We start from the raw sequence: 22600 nt of genomic DNA, 5'->3' as shown, positions 1-22600 counted from the left end.
TGGGGGCAAGTATGTACATAGTAGAGAACTCATTTCATTAACAGGTGTCAGCCACGCACTTGGATACTGAATGGTGACCGAAACAAGAAAAAAAAAAAAAGCCAGCTCTGCAGGGCTGTGTTCGGGATACTGGACTTTAACTCTCTGATTACAGGTACTACTACCACAGCGAGCTGACCTGCAAGATGGATCATCGAGATCAAAGGCTAGAAGTTATGATGTTTGCCTTTTAAAAAGTAAATGCTATTCTAACTTTCACAGCTTGTGGTTCCAACTGGAAGCGATAACATGGATTCGCGGGGCCTGCTTTGGTTTCTGTTCTCTGCCGTTCTCCTCGAGGTTCCTGGCTTGGTAAGGAAGCAACGTTTGGAAAACGATTAGAAAAGTTGGGGGCCGATTGCCTGTTTGTTCATTTCTTGTTTTTTAGGAATTTCAAAATGTTAATGAAATGAGTGTTACTTTGGGGCCAGCAGGGACAGGGAGGGTCATAGGGAGTGAGAAGCAGTCCCCCCTCCCCCACCAGAGAGAAAGACTCAGGGACATTGACATAAAATTATATGTTTCTTTTAGTTTCATTTTTATGTAACATTTTCTTTTGATAACATGGAAAATGTGAAATTTGACAACCATTCCTTTTTTACTGCTGAGTGAAATGCATATTGCTGTTGCGGTAACGTGAGCCACGAATGGAGTGAATGATGAATGTCACAGGCAAAGCAAACCCTTACAGTTTTGTAGCATGGGGTTTCTCATCTGTTTCTTTGTCAGTTTCGACCAATCTTGCGACAGTGACAGGTAGTTTGTACCACAGACCAACTCAGGGTTTTAAATGAAGTTTCAAATGCCTAGGGGGAAAAACTTTAGTTGTGATTTAAAAATAATTTATTATATTGAGTTGATTCTCTGTAAATGGGATCTACAGCATTGATAACAAGAGATAACATTTAAGACACATTAAAATTGCAGTTTCGCACAAATACGTTACCAGTGTGCGGTGCACTGGTATTCCTCTGAGAGCGTGCCTTGTGTGGCCAAAGTGTAAGACAGATAAGGCACTTCTTAATATCAAAAAGAAGGGTAAACTACCCAATCAGTTCATTTCCATTGCTTGCAGAACAGTCCATAGGATTCTGTAATTGGATATGTAAGCCATGTTAACCTGTTTCACAGATAGTCTGAGTTTCAGGAGGGTGAACTGACCTGCTATGAGTTGGGTATAACTCAGACCTACTGCCTGCCAGTCCCACGAGCTTTTTCACTAGACTTCACTAAGACATTTCTCAGGTTTACTTAAGTTTTTCTATTGGGCATGTATTCTGGGTTTTTCATTTGATCACTTGTAGAACCTATTTTCAGATGTTTGGGGTTTTTTTTAGTTTTTTTTTTTTTTTAATTGCTAAGTACACCCATTGATTTTTTTTCTTAAACATTTGGTATTGTCTTTGAAAACAGAGTCTTGAGAAAAATGTGAAAAAAACCATGATTAATGAGATCTTCAATAAAATTTCTTTAGAAGGGATTGTTACAAATTACAATAATATTTCAACAATGGGGATAAATTATAGGTTTTTCAAACATTGCTCCATGAATCCTTTAGAGAACCATGTTTAAGGTGAATGCTTATCTGGGGTCTGGAGTCTTATGTTTTGCCTTCTTTTCAATCTGTGAAGCTGGTTTCTTGTTTCTTTCACCTTCAAATTCATATAACAGCCAGTTTCATTTTTTTATATGAAATAAGAAGACCCTTTGGTCAAAAAGTTATTTTAGACTCCAGACTAGACTAGATGTCTTGGATATAAGCCAGAAAGCAATCCACAATATTAATTTAAAAAACCCCACAAATTGCTAGATATAAATTGGAACCAAGAAGATCATTTATGCCATGGGCGTCATAATAATGTCTTTTTTTATGTTTGTTTCTCAGCCAACTCGAGAAAACTTTGGTGAGTCTGTTTTGAGTTTTTGCTCTTAAGTTATAGTAAAAGAAATTTACATGGATAACAGAACAACAAAACAGAAGAACTTAGGGACAAATTTAATGCCAAGCACAATGCATAATTGCATATGCATAATTTTATAATTGCTTTGAACTTTAATCGAACACTTCCTTCTTTTGATTTCTTGAGGAAAGTTTTATTGTTTCTGCTCTAGGACTCCACATACCCAGCAGAAAAAGAAATGGTGATATAGGAAAGTCCAAACACAGTGATTGACCCAACACATCCCATCAAAGCTTGCTATTGTTACTTTTGCTATTTTGTATAAACTCAGATAGACCTGATGTCCATCCTGTTTTGTTATACACTTCGAGATTTGGCTATATTATCCACTCCTTTGCAACTTAAAAAAGTAAATCAAATTTAAATTAGGAATTTTGCTGGAGAGTTCCAAGGTATGTTACTAGCAAGGGATAGATGGGGCAGATCGCACTGGTTTGACCAACTTTAAACATTTGCTTTCGATTTAATCTAATCATCTAGTCTAGTCTTTATTAAGTTTAATATTATACAGAGTGACCAATTACTTATTCTGGAAGTCATCTGACGTTCAAGGGATATGGATAGGATAAGAACATATACGCAAAAGCCCCATAGTCCCAAGCATGGCTCATGGGAGGTTCTCAGTTAATCAATCAATCAATGTATATTGAATCAGAACCTAGTAGTCACTTACCTGAGGCAGAAGAACCTTACTTACTTTTAATTTGGTAATTGATGAAGATTGTCTTCTTTCATAAACATAATGTTTAATGTGTTTTTCTTTGTTCCTTTAGTTAAAGATGTAGATGGTGGAATCGATCAAGATATATTTGATATCAATGAAGGTCCGTGAATTTTTAAAAATATTTTTTATTAAGTGGAGAGTTTGAATCCAGTTTGCTAACATGAATTTTTATCTTCCCTCTCAGATTTGGGACTGGACCTTTTTGAGGGAGACATCAGACTTGACGGGGTGAGTTGAATCAAAGCAAAGAAGGAATCTTCTGTTAATTATTGCAAACCAAAATACAGAGTATCTGAGAACTGTTGGCCAGCGTGGGCTTTGTGAAGCCCAACTATCTCTAAGGGTGCAGAGTCACGGTGACAGACTTATTTAATGAATACGTTATACTCTGAGGGACTCCTATAATTGTGTCTTCATCACCCATTCCTCAGATTTCTGTGTGGTCAAAGCCACCATCACGCACCATGTACGCCTTGGTCTTGTTGCTCTGATGGATTTTCATTATTGGAATAATATGATGTTTTCATTTTTAAATAGAACCTCACTGATTTAATCTAGTCGAAACAAAATTAAACTGAATTTGTAAACATCATCAATGAATCTCACTTTTTACCGTAAAAGATAGATTTTGAAACTTCTATCCTGACAGCTAAAGATAGTGTTGCCAAGTACAGACCCTCCCAAATCTATGCCTGAAGAGCACATGGTGCACAGACGCACGTCGGTACCTTACAGATAGTTTAAGTCAACCTCCCACTGGGAACTTCAAGAAGCAGAGCTGTGGTATCGAACGGTTGGTCCTGGGCTCTTCTATCTGTACTCTCCTTCTCGATCTCACCTTGTGCCCGGCCTTGACATGTCATCTTTATGCTGCTGAGTCCAAATGCGTGGCTCTCATCCATTCCTTCTGCTGCACACCGGACTGGTCTATCCAGGTGCCAATTGGTCGGTTCCATTTCCACGTCTACGAGGTGCCTCAAATGTAAGGCGTCCTAAACTGAACTCGGATTTTTCATGCAAACTGCTCCTCCCAGATCTTCCCTCTTAGCAGTCATCCCCCTACTGCCCTGAATAAGTAAAAACTCCTAGAGTCACCTTTGCTTCTGCCCTTTCTCTCACCCCGCCATCTGATCCATTAGCAAGTTCTGTCATTTCTATCTGCAACGCATGCCCCCGATAACCCAATGTTCTCCTAATTTGTCTTTCTATTTCAAATATTGCTCCCCTACAATCTTTTCTACTCTGTCCCTGTCCCCACCCTCTATGCTCCCCCAACAGCAAAGTGGTCTTTTAAACAGACAATGACACCATTTCACTTCCTGGCTTGAAACACTTCAACAGGGGGGCTCAGACGGTTAAGCGTCTGCCTTCAGCTCAGGTCATGATCCTGGCTTCCCAGGATTGAGTCCTGCATTGGGCTCTCTACTCGGTGGGGAGCCTGCTTCTCCTTCTCCCTCTGCTTCCCCTCTCCTTCTCTATCTCAAATAAATAGATAATATCTTTTTTAAAAGAACAACAAAACTATTCAACAGCTTCCTACTGCATGTAGAATAATATACAAATTTACCTACATCCTTCAAGACCTGCATAATTTACCTCCTGCCTATCTGTCCGTCCATCTCCTCTCCTTCTCTTTTATCCTTTTTCTCTCCCAATTCACTAGGCTACTGGCCTCAAAACAGATTAGAACATACCAAGTGTTATTCCCACCTCAGAACCAGACCAACCCCCCACTACTATTAAATGTATCCTGCTTAAACTTACTTATTTTCTTCCATTTTAAATTTCATTTATTTCTAGATTAACTATTCATTGTTTCCTAAGTTTTTGCCTGATTCATTGAATTAACCCTTCACATTTATTTTTGACAGGTACAAGAAAGAAATTCTATCATTGGAGAAGAATACAGATGGCCTCATACCATTCCGTATGTTCTAGACAATAGCTTGGGTTAGTATACACCTTGGAGTATCTGTAACTGATATATGTTCCTGACAGAATATAATCACAGTCCTTCCTTCCTTCCTTCCTTCCTTCCTTCCTTCCTTCCTTCCTTCCTTCCTTCCTTCCTTCTTTCCTTTCTTTCTTTCTTTCCTAAAGATTTTATCCATTCATTTGACACACACAGAGAGACAGAGAGCACAAGCAAGGGGAGTGGCAGGCTGAGGGAGCGAGAGAAGCAGGCTCTTCATTAAGCAGGGAACCTGATGTGGGGCTTGATCCCAGGACCCTGGGATCATGACCTGGGCTGAAGATAGATACCCAACCGACTGACCCTCCCAGCTGCCCTATAGTCACAGTATTTTCAACGGTAGGCTCATCTGGTCTTTAAGGGTTTGTTTGTTGCTTTATGGGGCCATGGACATTTACTTATAAAAATAAGCAAAATGAACAATGAAAAGAACTTAAAATGATTTTGTCTGAAATATTTGCTGAATTCTGACCAAGAAAGGGATTAATGCAACCAATATTTAAGGAGAACATACACTGTATTGTGTACTGGGGACATAAAGATCAGGGAGCTAGTTTTTATTTGAAAGCAGTGGTTTTTCATATGTTCAGATTTTACATGTGAGTTAAAAAGCATGAAACAAACGAAGAAAACTTTAGGACCTGGCATTGTTTTACCAACATTTTATTTTGCCAAGTCAGGAACTACAAGAACCCACTATCTTTATCATCATCTTTTCATAAAATAAAGAATATTTCAGGATGATCTGGTAGATATCAAGCTCGATTCAGGGGACCAGCTGAAAAAAGGGTCCCCTACTCCTCCGCCATCTTTTTCCCCCCTCAAAATAAAGAATATTTCAGTACTAAAGAGTCAGAAGACTCTAATTCAAAACGAAGGACAGCTTTCCTACAGAAGAAATTTAATTGTAATGGAAAACTCTAAGCATGGTCCTCATTTTATTTATGGCGCCAGTTACCAGAATCACTTTGGGAACTGCTTTTTGGGAAACTTTTCTTAAAGTTCATACATTTTAGTGGAGATTCAGATATGCCGAAAGTTAATTATAATAGGGGCGCCTGGGTAGCGCAGTGGTTAAGCAGTTGCCTTCGGCTCAGGGCGTGATCCCAGCGTTCTGGGTTTGAGCCCCACATTAGGCTCCTCCACTAAGAGCCTGCCTCTTCCTCTCCCACTCCCCCTGTTTGTGTTCCCTCTCTCGCTGGCTGTCTCTCTCTGTCAAATAAATAAAATCTTAAAAAAAAAAAGTTAATTATAATAGAATGGAATAAACATTTTGCTTAATGATATATATATTCAAAAGCTATGGGAGCACATTGGAGGGGCATTGAACTCAACCTAGATATAAAGGCATATGCATCAGGAAGAAGCTGACACTGTGTGGCAAGGCTGCCATGAAAATTATGCAAGTTGTACACGACACATAGGTGCCTGCTGGGGGGGGGGATAGTTGGACTGAAATCAAGTTTGCATTTTGTTCATCAAGAGGCATTTGTTACTTTGCATGAAGTGCTATTTATCCACCTGCCAAGGCAACACTGGTCGCATCTGCCCAGATGAAGTGCTTCTTTGTAATTTGCGGAAAGGCATCATGTGGGCCAGGACCCCCTCTGATGGCAAGGGAAGGGTGCTCTGGGCACATGGATCACTACGTGCAGAGGCATGAGGAAAGGAGAAAACCCTTAACTGGAATTTAGATTGGAAGTGGGGAGTTAATGAGTTTGAACAGGTAGGCAGGAAAGACTTGAGTCTTTCCCCTGTTAAGTAACTTGGGGTGCCTACTGATGGGGAACCTCCCACGGTTTTAACGTGGATGTGAGATTGTGATCGTACTAGTTGTAGTGTAGAAGATATACCGTTAGTGGGGCAAAAAGGAAGTAAGGAGATCAATGAGGAGACTATAGAAGAAATTCAGGGAAAGACTGAGAGTTTCTGAACCAAGACTCTCTCACTGAGGATAAGCGAGAATGGACAATTCTAAGGGAGACCTAGGAGACACTTGTTAAATTTGGTGATTGACTGCAAGAGGTCAAGAAGAAGGTGGGTCTAGGCAAAGAGTTCTTGGTGCCCAGGATTCAGTCTTGGGCACCCAGTTGGATGGTAGTGCCTGTATCAAGAATGAGGAATATGTCTTGAAGAGGGTAGAATAGAGAAGTGTGGTAGAAATTAGCATTTGGCATGCAGAGTTTGAAATGTATCAGGCCCACTGTGGTGGGGAGATCATATAAATCAGTGTATGACCTTCTCATTAAAGATAGAGAGGCATTTGGGTGTTATTAGGCTGTGGGAGATGGTTGAAGCCACGGGTATGGATGAGCACCTCCCACAATGCCCTGCATATAACAGGTGCTTCTTAGATAATTGGATCTTATTGAGTGGCCCAAGAAGATTGTATTGAGGGAGAAGATGGCCAAGATCAGAATTCAGCTCAGGAGGAGAACTTTCTAGAATTGATATAGATGGAGGATCTGATAGAAGTTATCTGGCCAGCCCTCACTGGCCGGAAACATAAATGAAAAACCAAGAGTAGATAGAAAAAGTCAAGAAAAAATTAAAAAATAAAAATAGAAAAATAAACTGATACATGTATATAAATCAAACATGTTAGGTAAAAAATTTAGTCCAAATCTTACCGTCCAAACTGTGTACACTTTAACGTGAGTATAACCATAGTGTTTTAAAGTTTTTTAAATTGTTTTATTTTTAATTCAATTTATTTGTTTGTTTATTTTAAAGTAAGCTCTACCCCCAATGTGGGGCTGAACTCACAGCCCCGAGGTTAAGAATTGCATGCTCTGGGGCGCCTGGGTGGCACAGCGGTTAAGCGTCTGCCTTCGGCTCAGGGTGTGATCCTGGCGTTATGGGATTGAGCCCCACATCAGGCTCTTCTGCTGTGAGCCTGCTTCTTCCTCTCCAACTCCCCCTGCTTGTGTTCCCTCTCTCGCTGGCTGTCTCTATCCTGTCAAATAAATAAAATCTTTAAAAAAAAAAAAGAAAAAGAATCGCATGCTCTACCCATTGAGCCAGCTGGGTGTCCCTGTTTAAATTTTTTGATCTGCTTTTTTAACTTAATATTACAGCATCATTTTGTACTAGTTTTATAACATGATTAAATTTCAAATTTTTATAGGTCATTTTTTAATTCTATGATTTTGATTCTTTCTCAGAAAGTACTTTATCTCTGTTTAATATTGTAGCGTTGAACTTGCTTTCTATGCTCAAAGTGAGAAGAGTATTTCCTTGCATTTCTGAAATTCAGACCATGACATTCAGTCATCCAAATGACTCCAAGGAAATCACTAAGCAAGGCCACTTTTACAGGTAGCAAAAGAAAATAACTGTGAAGGGTTAGTAAATAGCTATGAAGGGTTCACTGGATAGTAACCACATTAAATTGTCAACATATAAAAGTCTGCTTTAGTCTTCTCGCTTACACTTCAAGTGTTACCGGCTGTTAGATGCAGCTGCCCTGAAAGGGGTAACAGTTGAGCTTCTTTTCCTGAATGTCTTTGTCAGAGGCTTTCACGCTCCATGTCTATCCAACCTGTTAGCATCCCTCTTCATTCAGAAGTAATGGTTCTCTCTCTTTTTTTTTTAAGATTGTATTTATTTGATAGAGACAGAGAGAGAGAGAAAGAGAGAGAGAGGAGCAGAGGGAGAGGGAGAAGCAGACTCCCCGCTGAGCAGGGAGCCCGGAGCAGGATCCGAGGATCCTGAGGATCATGAGGTCATGACCTGAGCCGGAGGCAGAGGCTTAACTGACTGAGCCACCCAGGCGCCCCTGAAGTAACGGTTCTTAACCCTAATGTGGGCCCTGAACTCGCTTGAGAAGCTCATGAACAGTCTCCCCAGGAAACAGACTTTGCAGATATACGGACTGATACAGATGATAGATGATACAGACACAGAACAGAACCAGGTGATATAAATACAGATGCTTCACACACAGTTGCAGCATACTCATGGACTCTCCCGTCTCAAGGTCCTCAAATTAAAAGCTCTGCTGTGGGGCTTTAAATACACACTATAGTTTCTCAGAAGAAGCCTGTGACAGTGAGTGTTCACTCTGGCTGCCTGTGATCCAAGGTATATGTTCTTTGAGGCAAGGAAATGTCTTTTCGGTTGTTCTGTACTCTCTAAAGGTTCCAGAGAAATAAAAATGGGGCAAAATCAGGGATCTGAAGAACAATAAAATACTTGCATATGATACATACTTAATTTGTAAAGAATACTAAATTTGGTAAAAATAAAACACTTCACATTCATGAAGGGACTGACTCATGATAAATAATATATTGCAGAGCCTGTTTCCACGGTGAATCATTTAATGGTGATAATTTTAATACGCGTGTTTTTTTGTTGTTGGTTTTCTTCCAACAGAAATGAACGCAAAGGGAGTTATCCTTAATGCATTTGAACGCTATCGCCTAAAAACATGCATTGACTTCAAGCCTTGGGCTGGAGAAGCTAACTATATATCAGTGTTCAAGGGCAGCGGGTAAGATGGAGAGCTTGTCTTCTCGGGGTTCAAGCGAGAACGTTGCAGCTGTGACCTGTCACAGCAGTTGCCCTAGGCCCTGACCTTGAGGTGGGTGGGGGGCTTCCTTAGCTGTTTGCTGGGGAGTAGAAGACAAACAGCATTTAGCGTCTCTAGCTATGAAAATAATATTTTCATACCCGCAACCGTATTAAGACAGGGAGGGTGGGTTACATGCCATCCATCCCACAACTCAGCGAGTTTCAGCCATTTGTAGCTTCCACCCTCCTCCTTTCCCTCTTCCAGGAGAGCGCGTGTGTGGGTGTGTGCGCGCACGTGTATTTCAATTTATTTTAACCTAACTGCACTTTCTACTTGAGTTCAACTGACGGTGTTATTTGCCCAGAGCTCAGCAATTCTGCGGGGTTGCTGTACCTATAACGCCTTATTAGCGATCACCCACATACCAAGGACAATGTGAAAAACCTAGAAATTTCCAGGAAAACATCAGGACTAGGTTGACTGGGGGAGGACTTGCTCCTATGTAATAGTTGGTGCCAGGGCCAGAGCTCCAAATACCGTCTGGTCTGTAGGGTTTCTCATACCTTCGTCAGGGTTATGAGAGAAATGCATTGTCCTGACATGAGAGCGAAGCTTCTAGGTGGGCACTGGGGATTTTACTTGAGACGTCATGAGAACACCCTCTCCCCCTGTCCTGTGAACGCTCCTGTAAGGTGCTGGTCTTCAGTGGGAAACAGGCACATGGGGAAGCAAGAACTCTCCATTGGGGAGAACTGCGACAGAATCGCAACGGTTCAGCACGAGTTCCTGCACGCGCTGGGATTCTGGCATGAGCAGTCTCGCTCGGACCGGGATGACTACGTCAGCATAATGTGGGACAGAATTCTGTCAGGTACGTTTCTTTTGCTTTCTTACTTTTGTTGTTGTTGTTGTTGTTGTTAAAAACTGAGTTTCTAAGCATGTGCCCTCTCCCGCCAACTGTTAATAATGGAAAAACTGATCTTTTGATGTTTTGCTTCTATGAGCTTTGAAGATCAGATCCACCTCACTGTTTCCACAAAATCACCCCTATTTCAAGTTGCAGTCATTGCCCGTCAGTGTGATGCGAAACAACTAGGCATCTTCCCTACATGTACTTGCAACTGTATAACTTGCACACATGTTCCATTAACCATGAAATTGCCGGCTGTATCAGTTCCTTCTGATGACTCCCGTCTGTGTTGTTCCCAGGTGCCTTTCCACCACACCTCTCCCAGTCCTCTTACCTCCATTTCCATCTACTTTGGGTGCCCCCACCCTCCCATCAGCACCTGCCCGTGACCTTGACTATCTCCACACCACCTTTGAGAATCTACCTTTCTGTTAGCAGTTCCTAGAGCCTTACACTAAATGTTAATGTCCAACCTTGGGAGATGATTGAAACTTAGAAGAAGGTAAAGCTAAATGTTGTGAGCATCAAATAATTAAAGATCTTCTCAAATTTATCATTTAGGCAGAGAGCACAATTTTAACACCTACAATGACCTAGTATCAGACTCCTTAAACGTTCCCTATGATTACACCTCGGTAATGCACTACAGTAAGACTGCTTTCCAAAATGGAACAGAGCCAACAATTGTCACAAGAATCTCCGACTTCATGGATGTGATCGGCCAACGGATGGATTTCAGCGACTATGATCTCTTAAAGTTGAATCGACTGTATAACTGCAGTACGTGGCAGCTTCTTTGAAATGCCTTCTGCGTCTCTCTGTGTGTAGGAAAAATTTTGCGCTGCGCCATTTTGCTGAGCATTGTTGGCTTTTCTGAAGTGATGGTTTGATACTTGTTTGATAATTATAGTTCTTTTTTAAGATTTTATTTATTTATTTGACAGAGAGAGAGACAGCCAGCGAGAGAGGGAACACAAGCAGGGGGAGTGGGAGAGGAAGAAGCAGGCTCCCAGCAGAGGAGCCCAATGTGGGACTCAATCCTAGGACCCTGGGATCACGCCCTGAGCCGAAGGCAGACGCTCAACGACTGAGCCACCCAGGCGCCCCTGATAATTATAGTTTTATAGTTGAAGTTCGATATTAAAAAAAAACAACATAAGAGCACACAAATTCCAATCCACAGCTTAGAGGCCACATTTTTCTTCTGAGAAGTTCTGTCCTTCAGATCTAAACACAAATTGGGTCCTAGAGTAACATGCCCCATGTGAATTTTTTTTAATGAGGAGCCATGATACAAATGGGATCAAATCATCTGTGTTGCAGTTTAATAATCTGGATAACTAGAGGAGTGTAGACTCAGGTTCCTATAAATTAGATAATGAAAGAAAAACATCTTGGGGCAGACAGCTTATTCAGAGACACAGAGTTGATTACTCCCTTGGTTTTGCGGATATCAAGAGGTCTTCAAACCACTACCCCCAGAACCAGTGAGGTGTCCCCTTTAACGCCATCCTGGTATTCCTAGTACTTCCGCGACAAAGTCGGTTTTTATTACTTGGGATTATCATGTTGGAGGAGTGCCAATAATTGTTGTTTTGCTTTTGTAGCCACTTCCCTGAGCTTTATGGACTCATGCAATTTTGAACTGGAAAATGTGTGTGGTATGATTCAAAGTTCAGGTGACAATGCTGACTGGCAGTGGGTGTCCGAGGTTCCCAGGGGGCCAGAGAGTGATCACTCCAGCATGGGCCAGTGCAAAGGTAAGGGGAGTGAGATACTTCTGGATTTTACACTCGGTGGCCCCAGCATTTTCCTTTGCTATGAAAGACTGGGATTTTATCTCTAAGTTCTATCAGAATTTTTAATGGTAACACATTCGGTTGCTACTAAGGAAACAGTCCTATGCCTTATACGGACATGGTTCATTTCTTTGCATTTCCTTTCTGACCCTTCTCTTCTTTCTGTGAGTCAGAGCTGGGCTCTGTGAAGCCTCTCCCTGTCTGTGCCCACAGCAGGAGGGGACCGTACCTCCTGGAAGGGCTCTTATCTCCAGGGTAGTGCGGTGGTTTTCTCAAAGCTCGCGAGATACGGGAGACTTCCCAGTGAACAGCACAAGGCTGTGAATTAATCAGTTTCAGAGTTTCAGCTGGTTGTGATTACACGCTCTTGTTATAAAAATCCTGAAAATAAAGAGACAAAGTACCATTTATTTAATTTTATTCAGATGAGTATCCTTTTCCGTCATAATTTTGTTTTAAATTAAACAGTCATTTCTTTGGCTCCAAGTACTCAGTTTTTATTTATTTGTTCATTCCTGGCAACAAAGATGTAAATCTAGACTCAGAACAGGGTCCGTTCGTTGCATGACAGCTCAGCCAGTCTAGGCAGCGGTTGGGGTCCCTAACAGCAAAGAGTGCTTTTCCTTTTCTCTTTCTTTCTTGGAGGGGCGGGGGGCCGGAAAGCAGATGTGAAGGGTACAGACTTACAAGGAGTTGTAAAGAAGCCATGGAGATCTAATGCACCACGCAGGGAATATAGACAGCAATATTATATTCTAATCACTAAACTTGCAAGACTAGAACTTAATTATTCCAACTACAAAAAAAAGGATAATTATGTGACATGTTAGAAGTTGCTAATTATAGCTACAGTGGCAATCGTATTACAGTGTATAAGTGTATCGAGTTAGCATGTCTTACACCTTAGATTTACACAGTGCTCTATGTCAAATATATGTCAGTAAAAATATCCTTTTCTTTTAAAATGCAGATTTGGATAGTGGATAGTGGTCTTCCACAGGCCAGACGGAAGGAGGAAAGAAAGGAGGGAGGGAGAAGATGAGAGAAAGAGAGAGGGACAGAGATGAGGCCAAGAAGGTGATACCTTTTTTCTGCTTTTGAAAGCTATAGTAAGGAAAAGGTGGCCTGAGGTGTCTTTTATCAACCACCTGCTTGTGCAACTGTACTTGATGCCCAGACAGCGCTCTGCACACACGGGCGCTAAGTCGTACTCGTGTGCCCACAAGACACGCAGTCCTAGCCCTCGTATCTGCTTTGTCAATTCCGCTTTTGTTTCCTGAACAGGTTCCGGTTTCTTCATGCATTTCAACAGTAGCTCTGTAAGCGTGGGGGGCACGGCCGTGCTGGAAAGCCGGACGTTATACCCCAAACGAGGGTTTCAGTGCTTGCAGTTTTATTTATATAACAGTGGAAGTGAAAACGACCAACTGAACATCTACACCAGGGAGTATTCTGCAGACAATGTGGTCGGTACTTTAACGCCTGTGGAAGAAATAAAAGGTACGATGTCAACATTCTTACTATCTTGGTTCAGAGTGAGGTAATCTTCACTCTTTGAGTCTGTGGCACTGAGGAGGTCAGTTCTTGGCAAGTAATAAAAATACAAAGAGAGAGGGGCGCCTGGGTGGTGTAGTCAGTTGAGCATCTGGCTCTTGGTTTTCCGCTCAGGTCGTGTTCTCATGGGTCGTGGGATCGAGCCCCGCGTTGGGCTCCGCACTCAGCAGGGAGTCTGCTTGAGATTTTCTCTCTGCCCCTCCCCCTGCCCACTCAGTCTCTCAAATAAATAAATAAATCTTTTTTAAAAAATACAAAGAAAACTAGTTTAGGCAAAATGGGAAGTTACTGCTTCCCTGTAAAGAGATTGTGGGATGGACGAGGGAGGAACTGGCCTCAGGCAGGCCTGGACCTATCCGTGAACATGGCTGGGGACCTCTCATGTTATCTCAGATGGGCTTTGTCCCCAAAACTGGTGCTTTCGATATTTCACTTCCCAGCTCACATTTTTATCAAATGTGCCATCAGACTGGAAAAGGGACTCTTCCTCTAATTTCTAGCTTTAAAAAAAAATAAATCCCAGCAAAGAATTCTAATTGTTACGATTTGGGTTAAGTGCAACTTCTGGAGCAATTCCTGGGTGGAGAGAGGGCAACACTCCATTCCAATCACGTGTCAGAGAGGTGGGTCACATTGACCAACTATAAAAGCAGGTGGTTAAGAAATTTCCCTGCTGCCAATTCTGCTACTGTCTGCTCCACATATTGACTCCTTGGTTTGAATGAATTGAGTAAAACCTATTATAAAATCGATCTACATTATGCTATATGTCATACCATTTTCCTCCCATAAACAGTAGCACGAAAGGTACTTAAGAAATGTGCTTAGGAGTCCAGAATTTAAATGGATAGTGCTGATCATAATGAAGTGGAAGGTCTCATGAAAGATTTTTGTTCAGTCCAGAGTCGACCCACGATAATAGTATTTTCTCTAATTTGGATATTTCTAACTTATTTTCACATAATTGTATTTCACATTAAGTGCCAATATATTTAAGTTTTAAGTCGTTGTGTTACAACTAGTTCAACATGAATTCCTGAGTTGTTCTCTACCTGGGGGATTTTGAAATTTTAAAAAATGTATTGCTTCCTGTTTGGGTATGTGATGCAAGAAAATAAGACAAGATAGCATAGCCTGCTAGCTAAGGATAGGGATGGTAGTGAAGGGGGAAGTGTAGGGTGCAGAGAAAGATGATGGTCTCAAATATGACGACGTATTTAAAACGTTGAGTCACTAGTAAATGATCTGAGCAGTGAACAGTAAGTGTGGGCTTTCTGGGGTTTGGTGGATTCCTGTTTAATACAACCAAAATGTTGATTGAAAATTTTGCATGTGAACGAAGTATTTCAATCAAACTCTACATGAGGCTTTGGGCGAGTCTCACAGGAATCCTGGGTACAAGTGTAGATGCTGGTGTTAGGTAACATAGAATGGAGGTAACTCATGGACAGGGCATGGAGAACTCCTAAGTTAGATGTGGTTGTCTGGGCACCCTTCGCTGGGAAAGGGTGACCTATCTGAGAAACAGTAGTTAAGCATCCAGGTATTCCAGAGAGCGGTTTGACACCACAGAACTCCCTTGAAGGGAACGGGCCTGGGCTGGAGAAGTGAGAGGAACACACTGCAGACCTGTAGCATCAGCAGCTCAAGGATGATCATTTGTTCTGTGAAGGTTAAAAACTCCAATGTTGATTTGCACATGATGCTCAGTCCTTTGCTTTGGAATAATAATGTCTCTTTTGCAGAGATACCCATTGGGAGCTGGCAACTCTACCACGTGACACTGAAAGTGACCAACAAGTTCAGAGTGGTGTTTGAAGGGGTCAGAGGCACGGGTGCATCCTTGGGTGGCCTGTCTATTGACGACATCAATCTTTCGGAAACACAGTGCCCTCATCATATCTGGCATATAAAGAATTTCACGCAGTTTATTGGCAGCTCAAGTGGAACTCTCTATAGCCCTCCATTTTATTCTCCCAAAGGTTATGCCTTTCAGATTTACTTGCACCTAAGTGATTTGACTAATGCAGGGATATATTTCCACTTGATCTCTGGAGCCAATGATGATCAATTACAATGGCCGTGTCCTTGGCAACAAGCCACGATGACACTCTTGGATCAAAATCCTGACATTCGACAACGTATGTCCAACCAGCGGAGTGTAACTACAGACCCATTTATGACCACCGGTTTGTGACTCATTTTCTTTATTGCTAATATGTGATCGTTGCGCTAGGAGGGATGGATGATTTGGGAATGAGAGACTGCATGGTCAGGTACCTAGGGAGGATTGAGCCCCAAGTTTTAGGAACAGAAGATATTGAGGGGAAGGGCTTCATCAGTTGTGGGAGAGTCCTCCAGGCAGGACACTGTCAGGAATGTGAGTTGGGAATGTCCCAAAACATACAGAAGGTACGGATGTTATTCCTGGCAATTGACCATACCTGAATTCCCAGTTGTTCAGGTGTTGGTTTTAGAGTCTGGCATGCCTGGGTTCAATTCCAAGGTTTGCTTCTCCTCAGCTAGGTGAAATTGAGCAAATACTCTTTTGGAACCCCAGTGTCCTCAGCTATAAAACTGAGATAGTGACAATAACCACCCCCTTGCCACCAGGGCTGTCAAACACAATGCAGCTCTTGTAGAAGGGGATGGTTCCTGATGAGAAGGAAGACGTTGAGCAGGTGCTCTTGAGTGTTGGGAAGGCTCTGAGAAGGGATTATAACTTATTAAAGAGTTCTGGAGGACTCGCCAATGGTGACATGATTCCCCATCTTCCCAGTCTCAGAAAGGAAGAGCTCCCCCCCCCCCAAATGATCACATTTCTAATTTTAATAATCCTCTGCACTCTGGGAACCTAATAAAAAATGAAATTATGGCAAGGTGAATATTATTGCCAAATTTGAATTCTGTATATGAAAAAAGTCGACCTAAGTGACATAGGAAAAGAGAAACCACTAATCTGATAGGAAAAAAGAAATATTCACAAACAGGATTGTAGGGACTTGATGTTCAGAATTTCTTCACTTTTTTCGCCGCAAACATGTTTCCCTGAATGACATTGAAAATGGCTCAAAGTTGGGTGGGTCATCACTTTTTCCCAGAAGCAGTGCTTCTCACTGTCTTCTTTCCCTGAAGGACTTTGCTCTGGTAGGTGAATAATTCAGTTAATGAGATGAACTGTTCTATGTTAATATTAAAAACTCTCTCAGGGCGCCTGGCTGGCTCAGTCGGGAGAGCATGTGACTCGATCTCGGGGTCGTGAGTTCGATCCCCATGTTGTAGATTATAACATTTTAAAAAATTCCCAGAAACATTTGGATTTCACTTAGTTAAAAGGACTATCTATGACTCCAGGCAACTGAGGAATGATTTTAATGGGCAAGGGAGTTTCTACACTGGCCAGTGAGTATAGGTATGATACCCCACCCAGGACACTTTTGGTATGTCTCCACACCAATTCCAGAATGCAGTCTTCCTTGCCAGGCAATCTCATTTTCTTTAGGACAGTATGAATGAACAGGCTTCAGGGACTTGCCAGGGACTACATCACAGGTCAATAGCATCACTTAATTATTTTGAGCTCTCTCCTAACTGTGTTTCACATTGCCTGTTCTTTCCTACCACCAAAAGCTATGATGATGTTAAACACAATCCATTAATATAAATTGTTTTTTCAGATAATGGAAACTATTTTTGGGACAGGCCTTCCAAAGTGGGAGAAGTGGCTTTTTTCCCGAATGGAACTCAGTTTAGCAGAGGGAGAGGTTTTGGAACCAGTGCATTTATAACCCACAAGAGGCTGAAAAGCAGAGATTTTATAAAAGGAGATGATGTTTATATCCTCCTGACAGTGGAAGGTATGTCAGTAAAAATAGTTTTATATAAGCTATTTTTGTTGTGGTCGTGGCCATTGAGTATTTACTGTGTTCTTCTGGGTTCTAGTTTTAGGTATAGGAACAAATGGGCATGAGTGGGATTTTCTTCTTCTTCTTTTTTTTTTTTTTTGGTATGAATCATTAACAATATGAAAATAACTTAAATAAAAACTGTGACCATTCCAGGATAAATAACTTAATTATCACCACATGGAGCCATGGAAAATTTAGGCCAGAAATCTTTAGAAACAAGTGAAAGTACAGCTATGCACCCTAGAATTATACTCTGGGGTTCCAGAAATAGAAATATCACACAAGCATATGAAATTAAACTGGAAATGAGCTGTCTTTAATGTGTTTTTTCAAATATATATATATATATATACACCCACATACATATATACATGTACATATGAGCACACAAGCTGCATATATATTTTTATGTATCCTATATAAGCACACACACGTATGTTTTATCAGTAGTAGCATTAATCTATTACCTTTTAAAATTTCTTACCCATGGCAGCCAATAAATACATTTTCCAGGAATACTGGTGGTTTCCATGTGTTATGTGGCACCATTTTAACTCATTTACTCTTAAAGACCCACTTGCATCTCAGTAAATCAGCATCTCGTTTGTGACGAAAGGTGGTGCAATTAAAACCCATGAAATTTTTATGTCAGTGTCAATTAGAGTAAATCTAGATGATACTTCTTAGAAAACATTACTCAATAATAACTGTGTCAAGGGAAAAATCATCTTCTGTAGCAGAGTAGAAGTCCCACGTTTATCAATTCAGTTCAACCCTGTTTGGAGGAGAAGCAACAGAACGCACTGCAGCAAATAGAGGCCTGGTTGTTTGGGGGACCTGGTGGCTTGTGTCAAATACCCCGCAGCTCGCTCCCCCCCCCACCCAGCAAGAGACCTGTGACCTTGGGCAAGCCCATCAATCACCTTGCTTTGCTGTGCTTTGGTCTCCATGTCTGTCCCTTGAGGGTGGGTTGTAAGGGCTTGGGCCCCTTGTAGCTCAGGCAAGCACAGGCCCAGGCAGGCATGTGGTTCCGGTGACAGCCCCGTAGGCTGGTCCAGCTTCCGTTTGCATCTAGATTTTGACTTACTAATTATTTCACTGCCTGTGAAACCTAAGCATCTATTTTGAGACTTAAAGATCAAATGCTTGTTAAAGTCAAACTGATTTCCATCCACATTCTCCCTCTGCCCCCCTTAGACATTTCCCACCTGAATTCTACAGCAGTTGAGCCAATCCCAACCTCCACCATCAATGACTTTTGCGTGAACTTCACGTGTGAGAACGACGGCATCTGCATTGTCCAGAACGGCAGAGCCGGGTGCAGGTAAGGGGTCCCTCGGACGAGATCCCCGCATTCTCTTGTTAGAAATTTTATCCTTTCCACATTGTAGGATTAAACACTGATGTGTTACATGAATGATCAGTTGGTTCTCATCTCAAAACAATTCATGGGATATTTATTTTTTGCTCTCCGTTTGGGATTTTGGATGGCCACAAGAACAGTAAAATTATTTATGAAGAAATAGTGCATTATATTGTAATTGCCTGAAAAGTCCTCATGAGTTATATGTCTTATGAAGTCCTCACAACCGTCTGATGGGGTGAAGTGGAACTGTCCCCATTTTCTAGATGGAGATAGTTCTCAGACGTTCTGGGATGAGCTTGGCCAAGGGGTACGGGGGGAGGTGGAGGCACTGAGCCATGAGAACTAAATTTTCTCCATGATCTATGCTACCTTCCTTTCCCACCTTAGAGCCACTGTTTTGAGAAGTAATTCCATTTCTTTTGCACTGGCCTTGCCTGGCCTCCTGGAGCTGGTCTAAGCATTCTCCTCTGGTTGAGCTCCACATGTCAATGACCTGAATGTTGACCCACACCTTCAACGGTGAAGATTTTCAGACTGAAATATCAACTCGTAACTCTGGGTCCCGTTCCGACATGCAGGTGTCCGTCAGGGGAAGACTGGTGGTACATGGGGGAGAGGTGTGAGAGGAGAGGCTCCACCCGGGACACCATTGTCATCGCTGCGTCTTCCACCGCCGCTGTGTTTGTCCTGATGCTGATAGTCACCCTCGTCAGTGTCTATTGCATCAGGAAGAAATACCGTAGTAGGACAAGTTCAAAGACGGCAGATATGACTCTGCAAAATGTAAGTTGAGTCTCATAGTTGGTGATTCAAAACCTACTGATGAAATCATATGAAGAAGAATTAGGACTCTCTTATATGCTTAAAAAGGAATCTCTTTCCTTTCTATGCTGAATAACAGCTTTGAAACCATGAGTTCCTGTTACCTTCACAATAGATCAGCAGTTCTTAAATCGGAGTCCTTGAAGGAGTTCATATCCTCCTGGAACTGTATCCAAAATTGTGTGTGGTTGTACATTTTTTTCTAAGGTGGGGGTCTGTGACCCTTCTGAAAGGCAAAACTGATTTTGCCTCTACGTCCCAACCTTCCTGGTAGAGGGGACCGGTGAACTGTACGGGTTTTTCTCTAAAGGTCTTTTGGAGGTGGTTGAGCTGAGGCTTGTAAGAAGGGGTGCCGACCTGTTTGAGGCTTTTCCATTAACAAAGGTTCCAATCCATCTGGCTCCATGTGCAGCAACTAACTCCAAGGCAAGATTTTTAAGTAGAGGGTTTAAAGTCTAGCCTCAGAAAGTCTCTAAAATGACAATAGACTTGAGATTACCCTGTCTCAGACTGGCTTCCCCAGAGAGAGTGTTCCTGGGAGCACGGAGTAACAGAGTAAGGGAAGCTGGACAGGGCAGAGGGTGAGGGGACACGGAACACGGTGATGGGGTTACAGCTGAGGCCTCTGCCCCGCTACGGAGCTGGGATAGTGTCCTGAACTTAGGCAAGGAGGCCGAGCCAATGTACTCCCCACATCAATAGCCATTGGATTGGGGTTGCCCCTAGGAGGGAGCGGACAATTGGGCGAGGCAGGGCCCCAGGCAAGGGCATGTCCTGCACGAAAGCCTTCATTTTGAAGGGCAGGACTAAGCAGTGCACCCCAGCACCCATTACACAGGCCGTAGTAGAGCACACGGACTCCTAGTCTCACACACACAGGAGCGCAAGGAAAATGGCGTCAAATCTGAACAGTGTTTAAAAGGGAAGCCATAAAATTCTTCCAGTTCTATTTCATTCAAAATAGTCTCTGAAAATTACTAGCAAAACTGAAGAAGACACATGCCAATGAGGGTATCTCTGAAACTAGAAATACCTCAATTAGCTAAATCGAGAGCATATTTTCTGAAGAAAAATGGCTATTCAAGACATACTGTATTTTGCAATAGTGATTTTTTGAAGTAGACAAACTGGTATTGAGACCCTGAATTTGTTTGTGAAGTTAGTCAAAAGATGGACAATGATAACAAACAGAAAGCAAATAGTTTTTTTACACACGCTGCTGTCACATTTCCTCAACGACAGGAAGCATTTACAGCTCATCACAAGCTTGTTAGAAAAGTACTTAAAATGCATACAGGTGTTTTGTGGTGTGTTGTTTAAAAAGACAAACAGGTATGACTCAAAATAAAAGGGACAGATCAGCCGATGACCTCATGGGCCAACCTGATGAAAGCCGTACTTGCAGGCACGGTGCCCTGGGCCAGGAGGGATGCACTTGAGGGTTGACCTAGTGGCAGGGAAGTAAGGACACATTAGCTAGTAGATAGGGCTGCCAGGTTATTCTTCTGGAAATTGGAAAATAGAGGTACTATTTAAAGGGCTGACTTAGGAAGCAAATATTGGAAGGAGTTAAAGAAAATGATAAAGAGAAGAGAGAGGAAGAAGCAAGTTAAATCAAGAAAGGGGAGAATTATCAGAGTATCAGGGACACTGTAGGGCCGCTAAGTAAACACACAGGCGTGCATGCACACACACACACACCTAACCACCATATTCCCAAGAGCAAGAAATCAACTTATATTTTCCCCAGTCTAGACATTTCTACAGTTAATTCACTAAAAATGGAACCTCCAGATTTAGTTTAGGTCTTAAATCAGAATGCCCTTCTTTCTGAGGCTGCAGTGTGTGCTGGTCCTAATGGTTTAGAATTCTGCCAGCCAGACAGGCCGGTGCATCTTCCTGGAGACCTGGCTGGGGCAGCCCTCCAGCTGGGGGGTATGCCAGGAGCCTGTTGATGGCACTTTATTTAAAAATGAGACTGCTTCACTGTGATTCACTGAAATGACAGTTTTTAAATTTAGAAATTAAATCATCAATTGTTCTTTCCCCTTTTAGCAGCATGCATTTTGAAGATTAACTCAACAATACGACCAGCAAATGAAATTAAAAAGGATTCTTCATCATGGATTTCACCTCGAATCTATTCCAACTGCCTTGTTCATCTATAAATGGATCTTCTCTGTAAATAGCTGGATATGCTATAAATCATTATTTTGGTGAAAGTCTAACTGGTGAAATGTTTGTATTTTTGTTTTTAAAGGAGGGGAGGCAATTCCAGTTCCCGGAGAAGTATAATATTGTCTATAAAAGCGAACGCCATAGCTGGAGGTAGCTTTCCAAATTACTGATCCTTCCCTTGGGGGGCCTAGTGCAGTAGCCTCACCTGTGATTGTCTGTGTACCACTGGAAACACCCAGTGGGAATGATCTACCTGCCATGTCAGCATTTGCGTGTGGTCCCGGCCCAGTGTAGGGAGGGGCGGTAGGACAGCTCCCTTTCCGGGAACACGCGCCCCTCTGGCCAAAGCTGGCCACTCTCTTGTTTTCTGACACAGACTCTTCAGAACGTGAGCTGGGTTTAGAATTTGTTGGAACATGCAACTGAGAGCAACCAGAAAACTTTTAACTCTCAGAACAGTGGTTCTCCAAGTTCTTGGTCTCAGGAGCCTCAATATTCTTAAAAGTGATCGAGGGCCCCAAAGAGCTTTTGCTTGTGGATATCACATTTATCAGTACTTATGTTATTAGAAATTCAAACCAGGAAAATGTAAAACTATGTATTTCTTAATCATTAATAAATAATAAGCCCAATGTTTACAGGTTAGAATAAATAACATTTTAATGAAAAATAACTCTATTTTTCAAAACAAGAAAATTTAGCAAAAGGAGGGGTTGCGTTTTGCACTCTTTTGCAAATCTGTAATGTCTGGCCTAATAGAAAATAGTTGGATTCTCACATATGTGTCCGCGTTTGGTCTGTTGTGATACGTTATTTTCATTGAAGGATACAAAGCAAATCTAGCCTCACAC

General features: G+C 42.0%; 1 protein-coding gene across 1 annotated transcript; it reads left to right on the top strand.

Moving 5' to 3' along the window:
- Positions 1 to 288: 288 nt before the first annotated feature.
- Positions 289 to 22526, top strand: MEP1B (meprin A subunit beta). Its single transcript, XM_040632380.1, has 15 exons — positions 289 to 351; positions 1925 to 1943; positions 2774 to 2824; positions 2909 to 2952; positions 4596 to 4674; positions 9074 to 9191; positions 9905 to 10083; positions 10684 to 10902; positions 11730 to 11882; positions 13206 to 13421; positions 15221 to 15664; positions 17153 to 17332; positions 18581 to 18707; positions 19328 to 19532; positions 21627 to 22526. The coding sequence occupies exons 1-15, from the start codon at positions 289 to 291 to the stop codon at positions 21639 to 21641; spliced, it is 2112 nt and encodes a 703-aa protein (XP_040488314.1). The 3' UTR covers positions 21642 to 22526.
- Positions 22527 to 22600: the final 74 nt, after the last annotated feature.

The sequence above is a fragment of the Ursus maritimus genome, unplaced genomic scaffold, assembly GCF_017311325.1.
Source record: "Ursus maritimus isolate PB19 unplaced genomic scaffold, ASM1731132v1 scaffold_18, whole genome shotgun sequence".
Taxonomy (NCBI): domain Eukaryota; kingdom Metazoa; phylum Chordata; class Mammalia; order Carnivora; family Ursidae; genus Ursus; species Ursus maritimus.
This window is presented reverse-complemented; position numbering and strand designations above follow the sequence as displayed.

Bases quoted from the DNA above. Each gene is read 5' to 3' on its own strand.
- MEP1B (XM_040632380.1), top strand. From the start codon at position 289: ATGGATTCGCGGGGCCTGCTTTGGTTTCTGTTCTCTGCCGTTCTCCTC. The intron at 4,675-9,073 runs GTTAGTATACAC...TTCTTCCAACAG, and splicing joins TGTTCTAGACAATAGCTTGG to AAATGAACGCAAAGGGAGTT. The intron at 17,333-18,580 runs GTATGTCAGTAA...TGCCCCCCTTAG, and splicing joins TATCCTCCTGACAGTGGAAG to ACATTTCCCACCTGAATTCT.